The sequence below is a fragment of the Anthonomus grandis genome, chromosome 22 (assembly GCF_022605725.1).
Source record: "Anthonomus grandis grandis chromosome 22, icAntGran1.3, whole genome shotgun sequence".
NCBI lineage: Eukaryota > Metazoa > Arthropoda > Insecta > Coleoptera > Curculionidae > Anthonomus > Anthonomus grandis.
The window spans coordinates 27,213,160-27,230,582 of NC_065567.1; the positions used below are offsets into that span (position 1 = coordinate 27,213,160).

The 17,423-nt window shown below is 33.7% G+C and overlaps 2 protein-coding genes across 5 annotated transcripts; one reads left to right on the forward strand and one right to left on the reverse strand.

Moving 5' to 3' along the window:
• The first annotated feature begins 691 nt into the window (after positions 1-691).
• On the forward strand, positions 692-7,242 carry LOC126748486 (uncharacterized). Of its 2 annotated transcripts, XM_050457742.1 has the most exons (8): positions 692-920; positions 3,790-4,029; positions 4,950-5,140; positions 5,303-5,522; positions 5,695-5,824; positions 5,992-6,229; positions 6,327-6,363; positions 6,837-6,985. In XM_050457742.1, exons 1-7 carry the CDS (start codon positions 858-860, stop codon positions 6,349-6,351), a joined length of 1,107 nt encoding a protein of 368 aa, XP_050313699.1. In that variant the 5' UTR covers positions 692-857; the 3' UTR covers positions 6,352-6,363; positions 6,837-6,985. The 2 variants fall into 2 exon arrangements, with proteins under 2 accessions (XP_050313699.1, XP_050313698.1); XM_050457741.1 differs by lacking the exon at positions 6,327-6,363 and having other exon boundaries at positions 693-920; positions 6,837-7,242.
• A 201-nt stretch (positions 7,243-7,443) lies between these two features.
• On the reverse strand, positions 7,444-12,155 carry LOC126748485 (alpha-aminoadipic semialdehyde synthase, mitochondrial). 3 transcript variants are annotated; one of them, XM_050457739.1, is made up of 14 exons: positions 11,927-12,155; positions 11,527-11,634; positions 11,131-11,392; positions 10,775-11,032; positions 10,564-10,707; positions 10,260-10,451; positions 9,885-10,201; positions 9,512-9,582; positions 9,050-9,404; positions 8,716-8,966; positions 8,433-8,656; positions 7,999-8,262; positions 7,719-7,895; positions 7,444-7,648 (listed from the first exon to the last, which is right to left on the reverse strand). In XM_050457739.1, exons 1-14 carry the CDS (start codon positions 11,993-11,995, stop codon positions 7,533-7,535), a joined length of 2,808 nt encoding a protein of 935 aa, XP_050313696.1. In that variant the 5' UTR covers positions 11,996-12,155; the 3' UTR covers positions 7,444-7,532. The 3 variants fall into 3 exon arrangements, with proteins under 3 accessions (XP_050313696.1, XP_050313695.1, XP_050313694.1); XM_050457738.1 differs by having other exon boundaries at positions 9,050-9,407; XM_050457737.1 differs by having other exon boundaries at positions 9,050-9,437.
• Between the last annotated feature and the right edge of the window lie 5,268 nt (positions 12,156-17,423).

A 17,423-nucleotide genomic window follows, 5' to 3' on the forward strand; every position in this document is an offset into this window, starting at 1 on the left:
TAATGTACACTTATTTCCATATAAGCACCTATATACATTATAGTAGTTATTTATGAAAACCATTTTTACATACTTACAAAATTATTTAATCATATTTTTACAATTATTAAATTATTATAACCAAATCTTTTACTGTTTGTTTAACAAAATTATACTAGAATTTAACCTTGGATATTCTTAGAATTAAATAAATCCGTTAAACATAGGGATAGTCTAAAACAGCAACTACTAAAAAATTTTTAGTGGAAAGGGGAACACAGTACAAAAAGTTAATAAATTTATTAGAAAAACAAAATATAAAGATAAAAAGAGTATGGGAAGTTATTAATCAACAATCTATAAACACAACCAATGTAAAAAATAAAATAATAATAAAAAACGAAACAAGTGAGATCATAAAAATTTTGAACACAGGGCCTAATTTGCGGTCTAGTAAATTTTTTCGTTTCATGATAGATACATTAATTATTATTAAAATATCTATAATAATAATTCTAAATTATATTATAACTTTTATGTTGTGTTTATAAATTGAATTATGTATTTGTAAAAATTTCCGTAATATATTGTATTGTATAGAATATATACATCGACATATTTCGCATCGCCATGGGTGTATATCCGTATTGTCGATATGCCATACCCAATTCTATGTAACAACCATCATCCACGGTAAAAGAGAATGACTGCAACTCGCGGTCAAGTCAGCGACTTCAGTCCGCGCTGTTTTGCCTTTATTGGTGTTGAAGAGACTCGTGCAATCGTATTTTCATGTTACCCTATTACGATTTTTTTTAATATTTTTGCGTAATATGTGATTGTTCTTTCTTAGTTAGTGCTTATAATTTCTATTTAAAATGAATTTAAATTCCGGATTATTCAGTTCTGTGCCACTGGTTCTTTTGGGAGTGTGTGCGTTGGTAGGTTGGCCTATGATAACATTATATAAACAATGTGTGGTATTTAATAAATACTTTCACTTGTTGAATAATCTTTTTCTTTTACAGCATTACAAAGATATTTATATACGCATAACAAAACAATAAATTATATTAAATATTAAACCTTAAACGAGGGTGTATAGGATTTCTTTTGATGCGAGAGAAAATTTTTTAATCTTATCTGTCACCTAGGCTTAAAAATTTAAGTCTGTTGCTGTCCTTGGGGTCAAATTGTGAATCAGTGACTCACAATTTAATGACGGATTTAAGTTCTTTAACTACATATATACATACATTATAAGAATTATTTTGTGTTTCATTTTTCTTCTTACCTATTTGTGGGTGTTCTAAATAATATCGTTATAAATGGGTGTAGATTGTTAATCAGAATTTTTTAACTTGTGAGATTTTAATTGGATTTTATGGTAATAGATGCAGTTGTATACCCCTATATGTACAAACCTATTATTTCATAGTTCTAGTCCATGTTTCAGGCATGTATAAATGACCTTTATTGCAATTAAGTTCCTGACAAAGGAGTTCCTATTTCTGTAAGGCTATACCTATTTAAAGTTAGAGGATGTTAAAAGTTTAAACTTATTTTTTACATGAATTTGATCCACATAAGAACATTTTTCCTGATTTTATTTAAGAAACACGTCCCTGAAGATTATCGTATTAAAAAAAAATATATATAATATTTACGATTATAATATTTAAAAAAAAGAACCTACAATTTTTTTAAGTGGTGATGATATTTTGTGTCAGTTTTATTTCAAACTAAAGCATAAAACCCGTCAAGACGAAAACCAATAATTTTCTTAAACAGCATGAAATGGGAATGGTATAGTGAGTCTCGATTGTAACAATTATTGGAATAAAAGTAAAAGTCGAAGTATTAATATTATAAAATGCACCTAAAAGGTTAATAGAATTATCTATTTTTTGTGTTTATAAAGATTTACGTATATATGCATATATAGACGTTTGTAGAAAAAATTAATATACCATTAAAACAAAATTAAACAACTCATTAAAAAATATTCATATAATTTTTTTAAGAAAAACTCGAAAATTCTCTTACATGTTTTATGAATGACAGCCATAATTAAATTAAATTGTTGTACATATAGTATGTATATGTATAAACGGTATTTTCTCAAGTTTTATCAATCAATACAATCTTAAGACAATATTATTTCCCATCTGTTGATAATCTCACATTCTAGATTTATCGATATTAATTCTACTCTGGAGTTTTGCGCAATGCAATAGTCGTGGTTCAATTATTGGTTAATATACAGATAAGGTATACCACCACATCATCATCAGGTACATAATCCTATACGTACATACATACATACATACATATAAGCTGTATTATAAAATGATATGTTTTAAAATTTTCTATGTTTTTTTTTATCATTTTAACAGTAGGTACTAATCCGATTCGAATTGCTAACGAACTCTAAAAACGTAAAAATAAATAACCAACAGTTTGGATGTTTGTGATAAACAATTTTAAAGGTTCTTAGCGAACTAAATAACCTATTAATAAATTCGCTAAGTACCTTTAAAATATTATAGGTTTTATATAATTTATAACTATTAAAAAAATCTTTGTCAAAATAAATGCTATTATTATAGTTCATATATAGGGTAGCCCATCGAAGACAATCCAACTTTTAAAAAAGTTTACATTCAAAGATATAAACCGTGCTGGATTGTTTAATTGTTGTGATAAACTACCCTGTATAATTTTTGAATAGCTACCTAAACGCAGCGCTATATAATATATGTACAAATTATTATTATTATATTGTATACTCATATGTAGATATGTGTATAACTATTTAATAACCAATGTGGCACTACTCGGTATTACAGTTTTACATACTTTTACGATGACGTCTCATATTGATTGCCTTGAATTTTTAATATCAAACATACTTTGTAGTTCTAGTTATACTATACCGCTATTAGAAAATGTGTTACAGCTCATTGCTCATGCAAAGTTATCATAACTTCACCGTAGCATTTAATACATTTTTAGTCAAGCAGGTCACTATAGCATTTTAATAATTATTCATTATGAAATAATGGGCGGGGTAGCCCCTGACCCTGCTAGAGTTTCTTGTTTTTTTTTTTATATATTTTATTAACTGACGCTAGTTCGACGGATGCTCTGTAGATTTTAGAGTTTATTATCATAAATAATAACAAATAACATATTGTTATTACTTTACTAACATAACATATATTTTATTACACAAAATTAAATTTTATATATAAAACTTATATTATATTGGGATACTGAAGTATGAACCATATTTTAAACTATAATTATAGGGTGTTTTTAACGGATTCTATGTCTGGTAGTTTTTCAGAACTATAACAATACCATTATAATTATAGTAATGCATAAATAATAGGTAATTTAGTAATAAAATTTCATTGAAAATATTTTATATAAGTTTAGATCTACCTACTAAACCACATAGATATGTTAATTCTTAACCTTGTTCAATGTAAATAAGGAGTATAGTAATTCTTGGTACTTATTCCATCAAGCATATTAATGAGCCTACTCATGGAAGCTGATATGTATAGGTATAAATAAGTACTACAATAATATGTGAAATACTATATAAGATATAATAATCAAACATATATTTTCTAATGAAAATGTACAAAGAAACTTTTCACTATCATATATATGTCATATTACAGTTAATAACTTTATGTTACTTTGTAAAAAAGTTTATAAAAATAGAGTCAAATAAGAGAAAAATAATTTTGAACCTATATACATAAATAAAGGTTATAAAAAAAAAACAATTTTTTTAAGGCATACGGTCAACTTCAAGATACTGAATTTAGTCCGATTGTATCAGCAACGTGTAAAGCAGATCACACGATGCACATCAAAGTAAACTTCAACAGTTCCTTTTATGGCACTATCCATGCTCGAGACTACAGAAACCCCTCTTGTATGTCTGTAGGAAATGGTGGAAAAATGGTTACATTAAATATAAGCCTACTTGCACCCGTTGGATCTTCAGACTACTGTGGCCTATTGGTAAATAATGTAAGTAATTATAGTTAAATTTACTTTTTTTGAAGATGATAAAGGGAGATTTATGAAAGCATAAATAGGTCTAAAACATACATATAAAAATGTAATATTTAATAAATGAGTTATTAAGAAATTAATAGAAGCTTAAGAAATTTTATAACACCTGATGATCAAATGTAAACTCTGAAAATGAAAAAAAGCATAGACCTGTACAATTTTTGTCCAGATCGAATAAGCAAAGCCGCAAACGTGTGTGGTGTGGTTCCAAGGTAATACAGTCAAATATGTACATCAATGTAATTTGCAGTACGTGGGTTTTTTTATATTATCGTAATAGGTAATGCGCAGTACCATTACATATGCCCAGTTGTTACCAATGATTTGATAAGAAATGTAAATTGCACCTCGATTTTTAAATAACTTGTGGAAAATGAATTTTGGATTAAGTTATAAATAAATACTTTACAATTGTATAAGTACGATATGCCCTGGATTTGTCGTACGTTTTCATTTTCGCATAAATTTATCTGTTAAAGACTCATATTATTTTACCGCATATAGACAGGCATTCCTTAAAGGAAACAATTGACAACCGTGCGTTTTTTCTTCCACTACCTTTTGACCAGAAATCGATATTATCAGTAGTTTTATAATAACGTTATAAAAATAAATCAATTTTAAAGTGAAAATCGGCTTTTCTTGTTTACCGAGGATAACAGGCACTCACACTATCTATAAATCTCTTTTTTCGTATTTAACTGTGTTTATTATATGTATATATATATATGATACCTCTCTGTCTACTATATATGTAAATATGTATATATATATATATATATATATATATATATATATATATATATATGAAAGTAGGTTATATAAATATATTCATAATATATAAATAGACATGTTAATTTGTGTTTGTTTTGCAGAAAACTCAAGAAAAGTCAGTTCCTATAGCAGTACGAATCCATCGAACCCTAGAATTAGCTGATGACAAGTTCTATGTAATCACTTGCGGCAAAGCGGTATTTAAAAATCAATCATCTCCTGCCAACCTTCAGTTATATGATGGAAGTAAACGTCTTACCAGGGCTATCTACAGCAATCCTTATACTTTGAGGTATAGGTTTTATATGAATTCCACAAAATTAAATCTTTATTAATGCATGAAATTGTTTAAACTTCTGTTTTAAATGATTGTTTTTTATTAAAAGTTTTGTAGTAAATTACAAATATATTATATAAAGAGTTTTTTCTTAATCTGCTTGATTTGAAATTTTAGAATTGAAGTTATGAAGCCAGACAACTCCTATGGATTTAGGGTAAAAAACTGCTTCGCCTTTAATCGAAGTAACACTAGTGTTATTTTAATAGATGACAGAGGCTGCCCAGCTAAAGGTAAAGCCCTTGGCCCTTTTACCTATGATGAAGCCAAGGGAACTGCTGAAGCTCAAATCAGATCAATGTTTAAATTTCCTGAAAGTTCAGAAGTCAATTTTCAGGTAAAAACTCACACACGCTTTACATATTGGAATAAATCTTGTCAGCAATTTCATATTTTTGTTGGCCAAATTCTATAAAAAAAACAATTTTGTTTACACCAAATATTCCTTTTGCTAATTCTAGTAATATCAAAAATTTAAACACGCAAGATAAATATTAATTTTATTTTAGTGTGATGTAGCACTATGCAAAGGAGCATGTTTACAACCATCTTGTAACGAAGATATTTCTAATTCATTAACCCAAAGTAATGACGAAGGAATTCTTATAGCAGCCAATACAATTTTCGTACTTGACCCGAGTGAGTATGATTTATAAGTAATGGTATATTACAAACCAAGACAAATTATAGAATATAATCCGTTGGATTTATCATTTTTTAAAATTAGCAAATTTTCGATAAATTTACTATCGAAAATAATATATTTGATAATATATGTTAGATCTAAATCGTCATAATTTGTGTAGGCGAAGCGCCTTTAGCTCAAGAACTCTGCGAAGAAACCGGCGGAGTGCATCCTAGCTGGCTGCTCTGGTTATGTGTAGCATTTGGAGTTCTCTTCCTAATTATGTTGATTATCAACATATTTTTATGTTCTGCAATGACTTGCGCGTGTGCACGAACTGAAATGATCGAAAAAGAACCGAGCATTATTGAAGATTACGATCCCTATAGAAGTTGGCATGGAAGTCAATATGGCTCCAGGTAAATTTAGCAACCATAAACGTTTTTTCGAGTACTCTAGCGTGATTTGCAATATGACCACTGGGTATCTTGATTTTTATTAATCTTTACCTTTCAGGGCCAGCCTGAGGATGGCTCCCTAAGAGTCGAAAATGGTAGGCAGTTACTAACCATATATTAAATAAATCACATTTTCTGAAATCTTGATACCCACATTTCACTGCCTTATATGTTTATTATGTAATTAATTTTTTATTTAGCTAGGTTTAGTCTGTCTACTGATATAAAAGACAATATACTCGTACTATTCAAAATGCAACCACCTATCTTTCTCTTACAAGTAATTATAAAATCTTCATTTATAATTATATTAACTTACACTAACGCAAACCTCATAAAAATGAATTTGCTGATTAATAATTCCTTAATATTGCTAAAAGCAATAATATCATTTAAGGGTCTTTTAAAATTTCACTTTATTAATAGATATATTAATTCATACTGATACGAAAGTCGAAATTTCGGAAGATTGTGCATCGTTAACAAATTTAACAACCTTTATAATCGCATCACATTACATAGATGTGCGTGATGCAGCACATATTTTTACATAAGTTTTTGTTTTTAGGTATTCTTTAAATGGTGCCCCTCAGCATCCTAAAGCAGGATATACCTCTGGAGGGTCGACTTTAAACTCGGCGCGGTCTATTTCATCTCACAGCGACCACTATGCGATCGTCCATTCGAGGCCTGGAAGTAGGGGATATACAAACAAAAACAGTAGAGGGCCTCCTTCCCATATTGGCAGTCATTATAGCGTAAAATAACTTAACATTAAAATGCTTATTGTAAAAATTATTATTAGTGCATTGACAATAATATTAACTATACATTTTCTTGTTGTTCGCAGTGATTTAACATTTATTGAATTTAAATGAAGACAACGTTATTATAATCCATATATAAATGTAAATAATATGATCCTAATTAAGATATGGGCTGGATGAATAAAATTCGAAATAGTGACGAAATAATTTTTTTTTATTAATACATATATATTTGTGGCGTTGTTTATTTGTTTACATTTTAACAATTAATTAATATTAATATATATATATATATATATATATATATATAATATATATATATATATATATATATATATATATATATATATTATATAAGAAATTATATTGTGTACGTCCAATATTCCTTTAAATATAAAAAGTCTGACATCAAAATAAATATTTAATTGTAAATAAAATAATAATATTAAATAAAATAGTTTTATTTCCCCTTCGTAGCGATTTAAAATAAGAAAATTTCAATATATTTTCGAAGTTTCTGAGCTAGTTAATCCTTCAGCTCTCAACCGTTGCAACATAGTACGATAAACTTCGGGTGCAAATGGTAAAATACTGCCCCGTTCTTGAATTTCACCTAAAAACATAACTCAATAATTGTAAGAATTGACATGAAGATCTAATATATATAGTAATTACAATCATACCGTCTAAAATCATTTTAGTAGCAATAGCTGTGGGATATCCGACAGTTTTTGCCATAGCTGAATGATTATCAGTCTCTCCATAAACGACAAAGTTGACCCCTCTTAGTTCCTTTTTATTATCAGGCCAGTTAATGCCAATATCGTGTCTAAGAATTACTAAATCTCTTTCGTGTTTTTCTAAAAATAAATGGACATAATTCACACAATATTTCCAAAACGATAGTTCAAAATTTTATATAGCTATATGATTTTTCCATCTCCAGTTATTTTATTATCATACCTAAAGCTAATTTAAATGATAAGTAGTGTGTTAAAGTATCTAAAGGTGATCCGCATTTAATCACAGATTGATCTTCTAATAAGCCCAATTCCTCAACAACGTCAACGGCATAGTCGCTACCTGTCCTTTCTAATATTTTGTTTTTTAAGTTATCGTAAAAAATATTTGAATCCTCTAATCCTAATAATGTACAGACTAGTTGTCTCCATGTTATTTCCGGGCCTTGGGAATGAACAGAAGGATGAGGTTCTGGATCCAAAAGACCTAAGAAGAATTATTTTATTAGTTCTTGATTCATATATTCAACTAATTCATTCATTCTATTGGTAAAGAAAGCCAAAACGCTTTTTGCTTTGGTTTATTACAAAGCACGATTTATTATGTATAAAAAAGAAGACAAATTAAAAAAAAAGGTTTTTTTTGTATTTAAATACCTAATGCTTGTAGGGTTCTTGCAGACTGTGAAAATCCTGTATATCTTATTGTACCTCTCAAAATTGTATTTGCATCTTCGATTCCATACAACTTCGCGTAACTTGTGCTATCTCTGTTTGGAAACCCTTCCAAACTAAATCCAGGCAAAAAATCAAGACTTTTTGTGGTTCGCATTAATTCACCACCTTCGCTGATTTCCACTATCTGACCCTTTCTAAGGTATCTAGAAAAAAACATTAATTCTTTTTTTATATGAAATATAATAATTGTCTCAAGACATACCTAGCTGCAGATAGAGTGTTTAATAATGCTCCGCGAGGCGACCAAGAAAATTTGTACCTCAAAGGGTTGTCACTGAATTCCGGAGCAGGCAAACCTCCGCAGAATGATTCAAAGGAGGTGACACGCCCTCCTAATGCTTGGATTTCCTGAATGCATTCCAAAGCTAATAAATGATCGATTCCTGGATCCAAACCCACTTCGTTTAGGACGGTTATCCCTGCATTTTGTGCAGCTTGATGGAGGTCTTTGATCTTTAATAAGTAAAAGATTGATGTCAAGATTATTATTATCTAATTAATTTAATAAAAAAGAACTAAAAGAATTAAAGCCTAACCTCTTTGCTCATATAACTTGCCGTAACCATATGTGTTTTTTGTGCGATACAATGCTTTGCAATTCTTGGATGCAAATGGGCGGGTAAAATCGACACGACTACATCAGCTTTTTCAATGTGCTTCTCTAAACAAGAATCACTTATCGATTCAGCTGCATTAAGGTAAATACTTTCTATTCCTGAATAAGCTGTTGCCAAATTATCTCCAAGTGATTTATTTTCACATGCAATTGTTATTCCTATAGTTTTGTCTCGGTGAAGATATTCGACTAAAGGTGATGCTACACGTCCAGCTCCAAGGATAAGAACATGTTTCTCCATTTTACTGGTTTCGGTTGACGACTTGTGACGACTTCTGCTGAATAAAACCACATCTAATCGATTACAACTTTGAAGTTTGAAAAACGACACGATATATTTAAATTTTTATACATATATCTAACAATTCCTGATAAAACTTACGATTGAACTTTTCTGAGTTCACGGATATACTCAAAATTAGCGGTCAGCTTTCCGTTACTTGCAATAATGGCCTAAAAAATAATGACTAATTAATTAATAATTGATTTTTAATATTATAGTAATACATTGCGAATTATTAAAGTGTTTCTGAAAGTAATATATATTCTAAATATAAATACGCGCAACTCGTTATGTATGTAAAATGGCATGGGTATCTACAAATTCTGCATCTCCACTAAAATAAATCCAAACCTCCATCAAACAATCTTAGGAGAGTAGAAGGCGCAAACGCATTTTAATAAATTCTGAATTTGTTGATATACTTGCCGTAATTTAAAACCATATTAAAAACAGTAGATTTGTTTATGCTTACTCCGTAAACGACAGGATTAAAATCATGATCCTCTAAACTTTTTTGCGCATCAGATTGAATGATATTATGAGTAAACGGCAGTAAGAGGTCTCCAAAAAAATCCGTGCTTTCCCGAGGAATTTGAGTGGGCATATTGTCTATACTACAAACTAAAACACCCGGGCCGCTGAAGCTGTTCGTATCTTTGTTTCGATCTGCATCATAAAGGCAAAACGGGGTATCGATGGTGGTGCATTCGTTCATGAACTCTATTGAGCCACCAGGATCTGCAGAGATGTCGCAAATGGCAAGCATTCTGTGAGGAAGAGCTGGCGCACCTATTCAAAACGAAATAAGACATGAAAATATTCAATTGATTATAAAAGAAATACTAACCGATAGACGTAGGAAGCCAAGGAGTATGTGCAGGTCTCAACAGATGCTTCGCATCTGGAATAGTTAACAGCTTGGGACTATTAACTGCCCAATAGATTCCATTGATGATCACTGAAGCATATGGGGCAATTTTCTTACTAAAAGTCGATACATAACGCTCTGGATGCTCTTCGTACTCGACGGGGTCAAACCCTTAATCAATTTTAAACATGATAAAAATGTCTGTATAGTCTAAACTAGTTTTATACATTACGATACAAGTGGCATTGAAATCTCTGAATCTACTAAAACTACCTATTCTTACCTCCTCCCTCCCGCCTTTCTAAATAATGACGTCTTCTAACCTCACAGGCATACACTTTACTTAAACTTCCGTGCTCTGCAGCCTTTTGCAGCATTTCTGGAGCGACATATTCATGGGGAAGCTCTTGAAATACTTCCTGAGATCCTAAATTAAAATATGGTGAATATTTTCTACGAAATTTAAAATATAACAAACAACTGCATTTTGCTACCTTGCGATACATTTCCAGAGCCAGTAAAAACAAACGTAAGAGGTCCAATTGACTTAGGCATTAGTCCAAGTGCAATTTCATAGCCCGCATCTCTTACTGCTTGTCTAGCCATACTAGCATTCCTGTAATTATGTGCAGGACCAATATGCATAAAGGGAGTGTGGTGACCCAATGCTAACAGTCTTAATCCCATGCCATGCAGAATATTGACTGTACCTGCTATACCCGCCATTTTCCCAAATGCTACTACTCTTTGTCCTATCAAAATAATATTATATTTATATATATATATATATATATATATATATATATTTATCTGCCTATCAGGAAGTAATACATATATCTAAATAAAGTACCTTTCTCGTCCATAAGCTTTTCATAATCAATTAATCTAATCCTTTTGTCCAAAATGGCGTCAAGCAATGGCATATTTGATTCTTGTGCTTTAATTGTGTGTGAGAATAGACAATAGGTCTTGTCAGGTATTAGCTGCTGTACAGGTACCTGCTTTACTCCAAAAATGACACTAGCTTCTGATATATCCTCTTGAATAACCGCTCCTACATTCAGGTAGTTTTGCATGGGGTAAGCTCTTCTATTTGAAGGTTGGACAATGACCTGAAATAATCAGTTGATAATTTTCGCTACTAGTTATTTCAAATTCAAAAATATGTCAATTTTAATATTTCACTTATAATAATATGAAATGCAATAGCTATGAATGCAATTAAGATTTTTTCTTGATCATTTACCTTAATGCCATTTTTTACAAGCTTCCTAACATGTGATGGAGAAAAAGGCGCTCTTCTTTCCCATACGCTTTGATCTTCTCGTCTTATCGCAATAACTCTTTTCGAAGCCTAAATAGAAATTTCTTAAATTGTGTACAGTTGCATAACGCCAATAACAAAATACTTTAAAAAAATTAATTGAAATCAATTAATGAAATCAAGCAAATTAAAGAGTTATTTCATATTCATAGACACATTTCATAATTACTTGATATGACAATAATTAGCAAAGAATAATATAGGAATATTTGAAATGCTATAATTAAAATGACAAAATAAAGTGAATATCAATACGTTAACGTAATAAAGGACAACCACCCTTAGATTTAATCCATGATAATACAATTATTAATAAACTTACAAATTGTCTTTTCCATCCAGTTTCCAACGAAGCAAAATTTCTGGCCAGTCCTCGTTGTGGTATTAGCATTTTCGTATTTTGTTTTTCAAATACCCATAGGTCTAAAATACTCAAATGTGAATTTGTTGAAGTAGAAAGTCTCAATGTTCTTTTGACAACTCCTTTTTTTTGCCGAATGTTATATAAAATCTTGTAACAAACCCTAAGAGCATTATAAAGAAACTGGATTAACACAGAGATCAACAGTCAAGACCTTCTTTTTATCTCTCTTTAACTGTAAATAACATTAATTTTTATCAGTACTGGTCGGGGCAAGACAAAAACAATATTCTTGCTTAATATTCCAATCTTTTATCGATTATCGTTATTAATACAATATTTGTTAAATTGATTAAAAAAAGTTGTCGTGATGTTCGGCGATCGATTCACAAAATCGATACGAGATATCTCTTCTTCTATGGAAGCTATCGGGAAAATTCCAGCGGTTTTGTCTTAGTTTCGTCATTCTGAATCCAACGAAACCATCCGCAAGGTCGTAGCTCTTACGATAGCGGAGATATGGCATTTTTGATGCCCATTTTTGGCCTCAAAAGCGGACGTCGAAAACGACTTTTTCAGGATTTTCAAAGTGCTCTCATTCCCTTAGTTCTGCTCGGATCCTGTTATAACCCGGTGTTTTCGTAATCTAGGTGACCCAAGTAACACGCTGGTATACTTAGTTTGATTTCGACAAAAATCAATTTTTGGTGAAAAAATTCGATACGGGGGGGTATACCCGAAAAATGAAAAAACCCAAACTTTGAACGTCGACATCTCGGCTTCTATGGGAGCTATAGGGAAAATTCCAACGGTTTTGTCTTAGTTTCGTCGTTGTGAATCCAACAAGACCACCTGCAAGGTCGTAGCTCTTCTAATAGCTGAGATATGGCATTTTTGATGCCCATTTTTGGCCTCAAAAACGGACGTCGAAAACGACTTTTTCAGGATTTTCAAAGTGCTCTCATTCCCTTAGTTCTGCTCGGATCCTGTTATAACCCGGTGTTTTCGTAATCTAGGTGACCCAAATAAGACGCTGGTATACTTAGTTTGATTTCGACAAAAATCAATTTTTGGTGAAAAAATTCGATACGGGGGGGTATACCCGAAAAATGAAAAAACCCAAACTTTGAACGTCGATATCTCGGCTTCTATGGGAGCTATAGGGAAAATTCCAACGGTTTTGTCTTAGTTTCGTCGTTGTGAATCCAACAAGACCACCTGCAAGGTCGTAGCTCTTCTAATAGCTGAGATATGGCATTTTTGATGCCCATTTTTGGCCTCAAAAACGGACGTCGAAAACGACTTTTTCAGGATTTTCAAAGTGCTCTCATTCCCTTAGTTCTGCTCGGATCCTGTTATAACCCGGTGTTTTCGTAATCTAGGTGACCCAAATAAGACGCTGGTATACTTAGTTTGATTTCGACAAAAATCAATTTTTGGTGAAAAAATTCGATACGGGGGGGTATACCCGAAAAATGAAAAAACCCAAACTTTGAACGTCGATATCTCGGCTTCTATGGGAGCTATCGGGAAAATTTTAACGGTTTTGTCTTAGTTTTGTTGTTGTGAATCCAACGAGACCACCCGCAAGGTCGTAGCTCTTCTAATAGCTGAGATATGGCATTTTTGATGCCCATTTTTGGCCTCAAAAACGGACGTCGAAAACGACTTTTTCAGGATTTTCAAAGTGCTCTCATTCCCTTAGTTCTGCTCGGATCATGTTATAACCCGGTGTTTTCGTAATCTAGGTGACCCAAATAATACGCTGGTATACTTAGTTTGATTTCGACAAAAATCAATTTTTGGTGAAAAAATTCGATACGGGGGGGTATACCCGAAAAATGAAAAAACCCAAACTTTGAACGTCGATATCTCGGCTTCTATGGGAGCTATAGGGAAAATTCCAACGGTTTTGTCTTAGTTTCGTCTTAGTTTCGAATCCAACGAGACCACCCGCAAGGTCGTAGCTCTTCTAATAGCTGAGATATGGCATTTTTGATGCCCATTTTTGGCCTCAAAAACGGACGTCGAAAACGACTTTTTCAGGATTTTCAAAGTGCTCTCATTCCCTTAGTTCTGCTCGGATCCTGTTATAACCCGGTGTTTTCGTAATCTAGGTGACCCAAATAAGACGCTGGTATACTTAGTTTGATTTCGACAAAAATCAATTTTTGGTGAAAAAATTCGATACGGGGGGGTATACCCGAAAAATGAAAAAACCCAAACTTTGAACGTCGATATCTCGGCTTCTATGGGAGCTATCGGGAAAATTCCAACGGTTTTGTCTTAGTTTCATCGTTGTGAATCCAACGAGACCACCCGCAAGATCGTAGCTCTTCTAATAGCTGAGATATGGCATTTTTGATGCCCATTTTTGGCCTCAAAAACGGACGTCGAAAACGACTTTTTCAGGATTTTCAAAGTGCTCTCATTTCCTTAGTTCTGCTCGGATCCTGTTATAACCCGGTGTTTTCGTAATCTAGGTGACCCAAATAATACGCTGGTATACTTAGTTTGATTTCGACAAAAATCAATTTTTGGTGAAAAAATTCGATACGGGGGGGTATACCCGAAAAATGAAAAAACCCAAACTTTGAACGTCGATATCTCGGCTTCTATGGGAGCTATAGGGAAAATTCCAACGGTTTTGTCTTAGTTTCGTCGTTGTGAATCCAACGAGACCACCCGCAAGGTCGTAGCTCTTCTAATAGCTGAGATATGGCATTTTTGATGCCCATTTTTGGCCTCAAAAACGGACGTCGAAAACGACTTTTTCAGGATTTTCAAAGTGCTCTCATTCCCTTAGTTCTGCTCGGATCCTGTTATAACCCGGTGTTTTCGTAATCTAGGTGACCCAAATAAGACGCTGGTATACTTAGTTTGATTTCGACAAAAATCAATTTTTGGTGAAAAAATTCGATACGGGGGGGTATACCCGAAAAATGAAAAAACCCAAACTTTGAAGGTCGATATCTCGGCTTCTATGGGAGCTATCGGGAAAATTCCAACGGTTTTGTCTTAGTTTCGTCGTTGTGAATCCAACGAGACCACCCGCAAGATCGTAGCTCTTCTAATAGCTAAGATATGGCATTTTTGATGCCCATTTTTGGCCTCAAAAACGGACGTCGAAAACGACTTTTTCAGGATTTTCAAAGTGCTCTCATTCCCTTAGTTCTGCTCGGATCCTGTTATAACCCGGTGTTTTCGTAATCTAGGTGACCCAAATAATACGCTGGTATACTTAGTTTGATTTCGACAAAAATCAATTTTTGGTGAAAAAATTCGATACGGGGGGGTATACCCGAAAAATGAAAAAACCCAAACTTTGAACGTCGATATCTCGGCTTCTATGGGAGCTATAGGGAAAATTCCAACGGTTTTGTCTTAGTTTCGTCTTAGTTTCGAATCCAACGAGACCACCCGCAAGGTCGTAGCTCTTCTAATAGCTGAGATATGGCATTTTTGATGCCCATTTTTGGCCTCAAAAACGGACGTCGAAAACGACTTTTTCAGGAGTTTCAAAGTGCTCTCATTCCCTTAGTTCTGCTCGGATCCTGTTATAACCCGGTGTTTTCGTAATCTAGGTGACCCAAATAAGACGCTGGTATACTTAGTTTGATTTCGACAAAAATCAATTTTTGGTGAAAAAATTCGATACGGGGGGGTATACCCGAAAAATGAAAAAACCCAAACTTTGAACGTCGATATCTCGGCTTCTATGGGAGCTATCGGGAAAATTTTAACGGTTTTGTCTTAGTTTCGTCGTTGTGAATCCAACGAGACCACCCGCAAGGTCGTAGCTCTTCTAATAGCTGAGATATGGCATTTTTGATGCCCATTTTTGGCCTCAAAAACGGACGTCGAAAACGACTTTTTCAGGATTTTCAAAGTGCTCTCATTCCCTTAGTTCTGCTCGGATCCTGTTATAACCCAGTGTTTTTCGTAATCTAGGTGACCCAAATAAGACGCTGGTATACTTAGTTTGATTTCGACAAAAATCAATTTTTGGTGAAAAAATTCGATACGGGGGGGTATACCCGAAAAATGAAAAAACCCAAACTTTGAAGGTCGATATCTCGGCTTCTATGGGAGCTATCAGGAAAATTCCAACGGTTTTGTCTTAGTTTCGTCGTTGTGAATCCAACGAGACCACCCGCAAGGTTGGGTTGGGTTGGGTTGGGTTGGGTTGGGTTGGGTTGGGTTGGGTTGTGTTGGGTTGGGTTGGGTTGGGTTGGGTTGGGTTGGGTTGGGTTGGGTTGGGTTGGGTTGGGTTGGGTTGGGTTGGGTTGGGTTGGGTTGGGTTGGGTTGGGTTGGGTTGGGTTGGGTTGGGTTGGGTTGGGTTGGGTTGGGTTGGGTTGGGTTGGGTTGGGTTGGGTTGGGTTGGGTTGGGTTGGGTTGGGTTGGGTTGGGTTGGGTTGGGTTGGGTTGGGTTGGGTTGGGTTGGGTTGGGTTGGGTTGGGTTGGGTTTTTCCATGAATCGGCACATAAAAAACGTCTGCCTAAAGGCTCATCGCACAACAAAAGCTCTGCAAGCAATACTACCAAATATTGGAGGTCCCTCCTCCTCAAAAAGGAAGGTGATGGCCTATGCGTGCGAAAATATTATAATGTATGGGGCACCAGCGTGGAGCTCTGCAATGGCTGTAACGAACAATAAAAAAAAACTACAAAGCGCACAAAGGATAATGGCTCTGAGGGTATGCTCTGCGTACAGAACGGTCTCAACGGAAGCCCTTCTGGTCATATCAGGACTGATACCGTTGCACATATTGGCAGAAGAAAGAACTCGTCTATTTCTAAATGATGCAGTCACAAATACTTCAAGGAAAGAAGAAAGGGAGAGATCAATGGAAAAATGGCAGGAAGAATGGCAAGCATCTGAGCGGGGACGCTGGACCTACAAACTAATTCCGGATTTAAAAACATGGGTAAAAAGAAGAGATGGGCAACTAAGTCACTACCTGACACAAATAATTACTGGACATGGAAGTTTCGGGAGCTATCTTCATGAAATAAAAAAAAAAGAATACCCATCATGCAACTACTGTGAGCACCCATATGACACAGCAGAACACACAATGTTTTGGTGCCCTAGATGGGAGAATAATAGAAATGCCCTGAACGCACTTGTGGGGGTAAATATAACTGCTAATAATTTCTTACAAATTGCCACCAAGAATAAAGAGAACTACTATGCAATAGATAAAATGGCGACGGACGTCCTATCCCAGAAATACAGGGAAGAACAATAATAATAAAATTAAGGAAAAAAAAAAAAGAAAGGGACATATCCGGCATCTACCTGAGGAAATGCGTTAATTTGCGGGTCCGGGTAGATGTGGCAGGAAAAAGAGGAAAGGGTTTTTAGTGGGTCGGGAAATCACCTCTGCGACTTTCCCAACCCCACATTCCCCTGGGCGAACAGAACAACAAGGCTCAGACTCTCACGAGATGTGT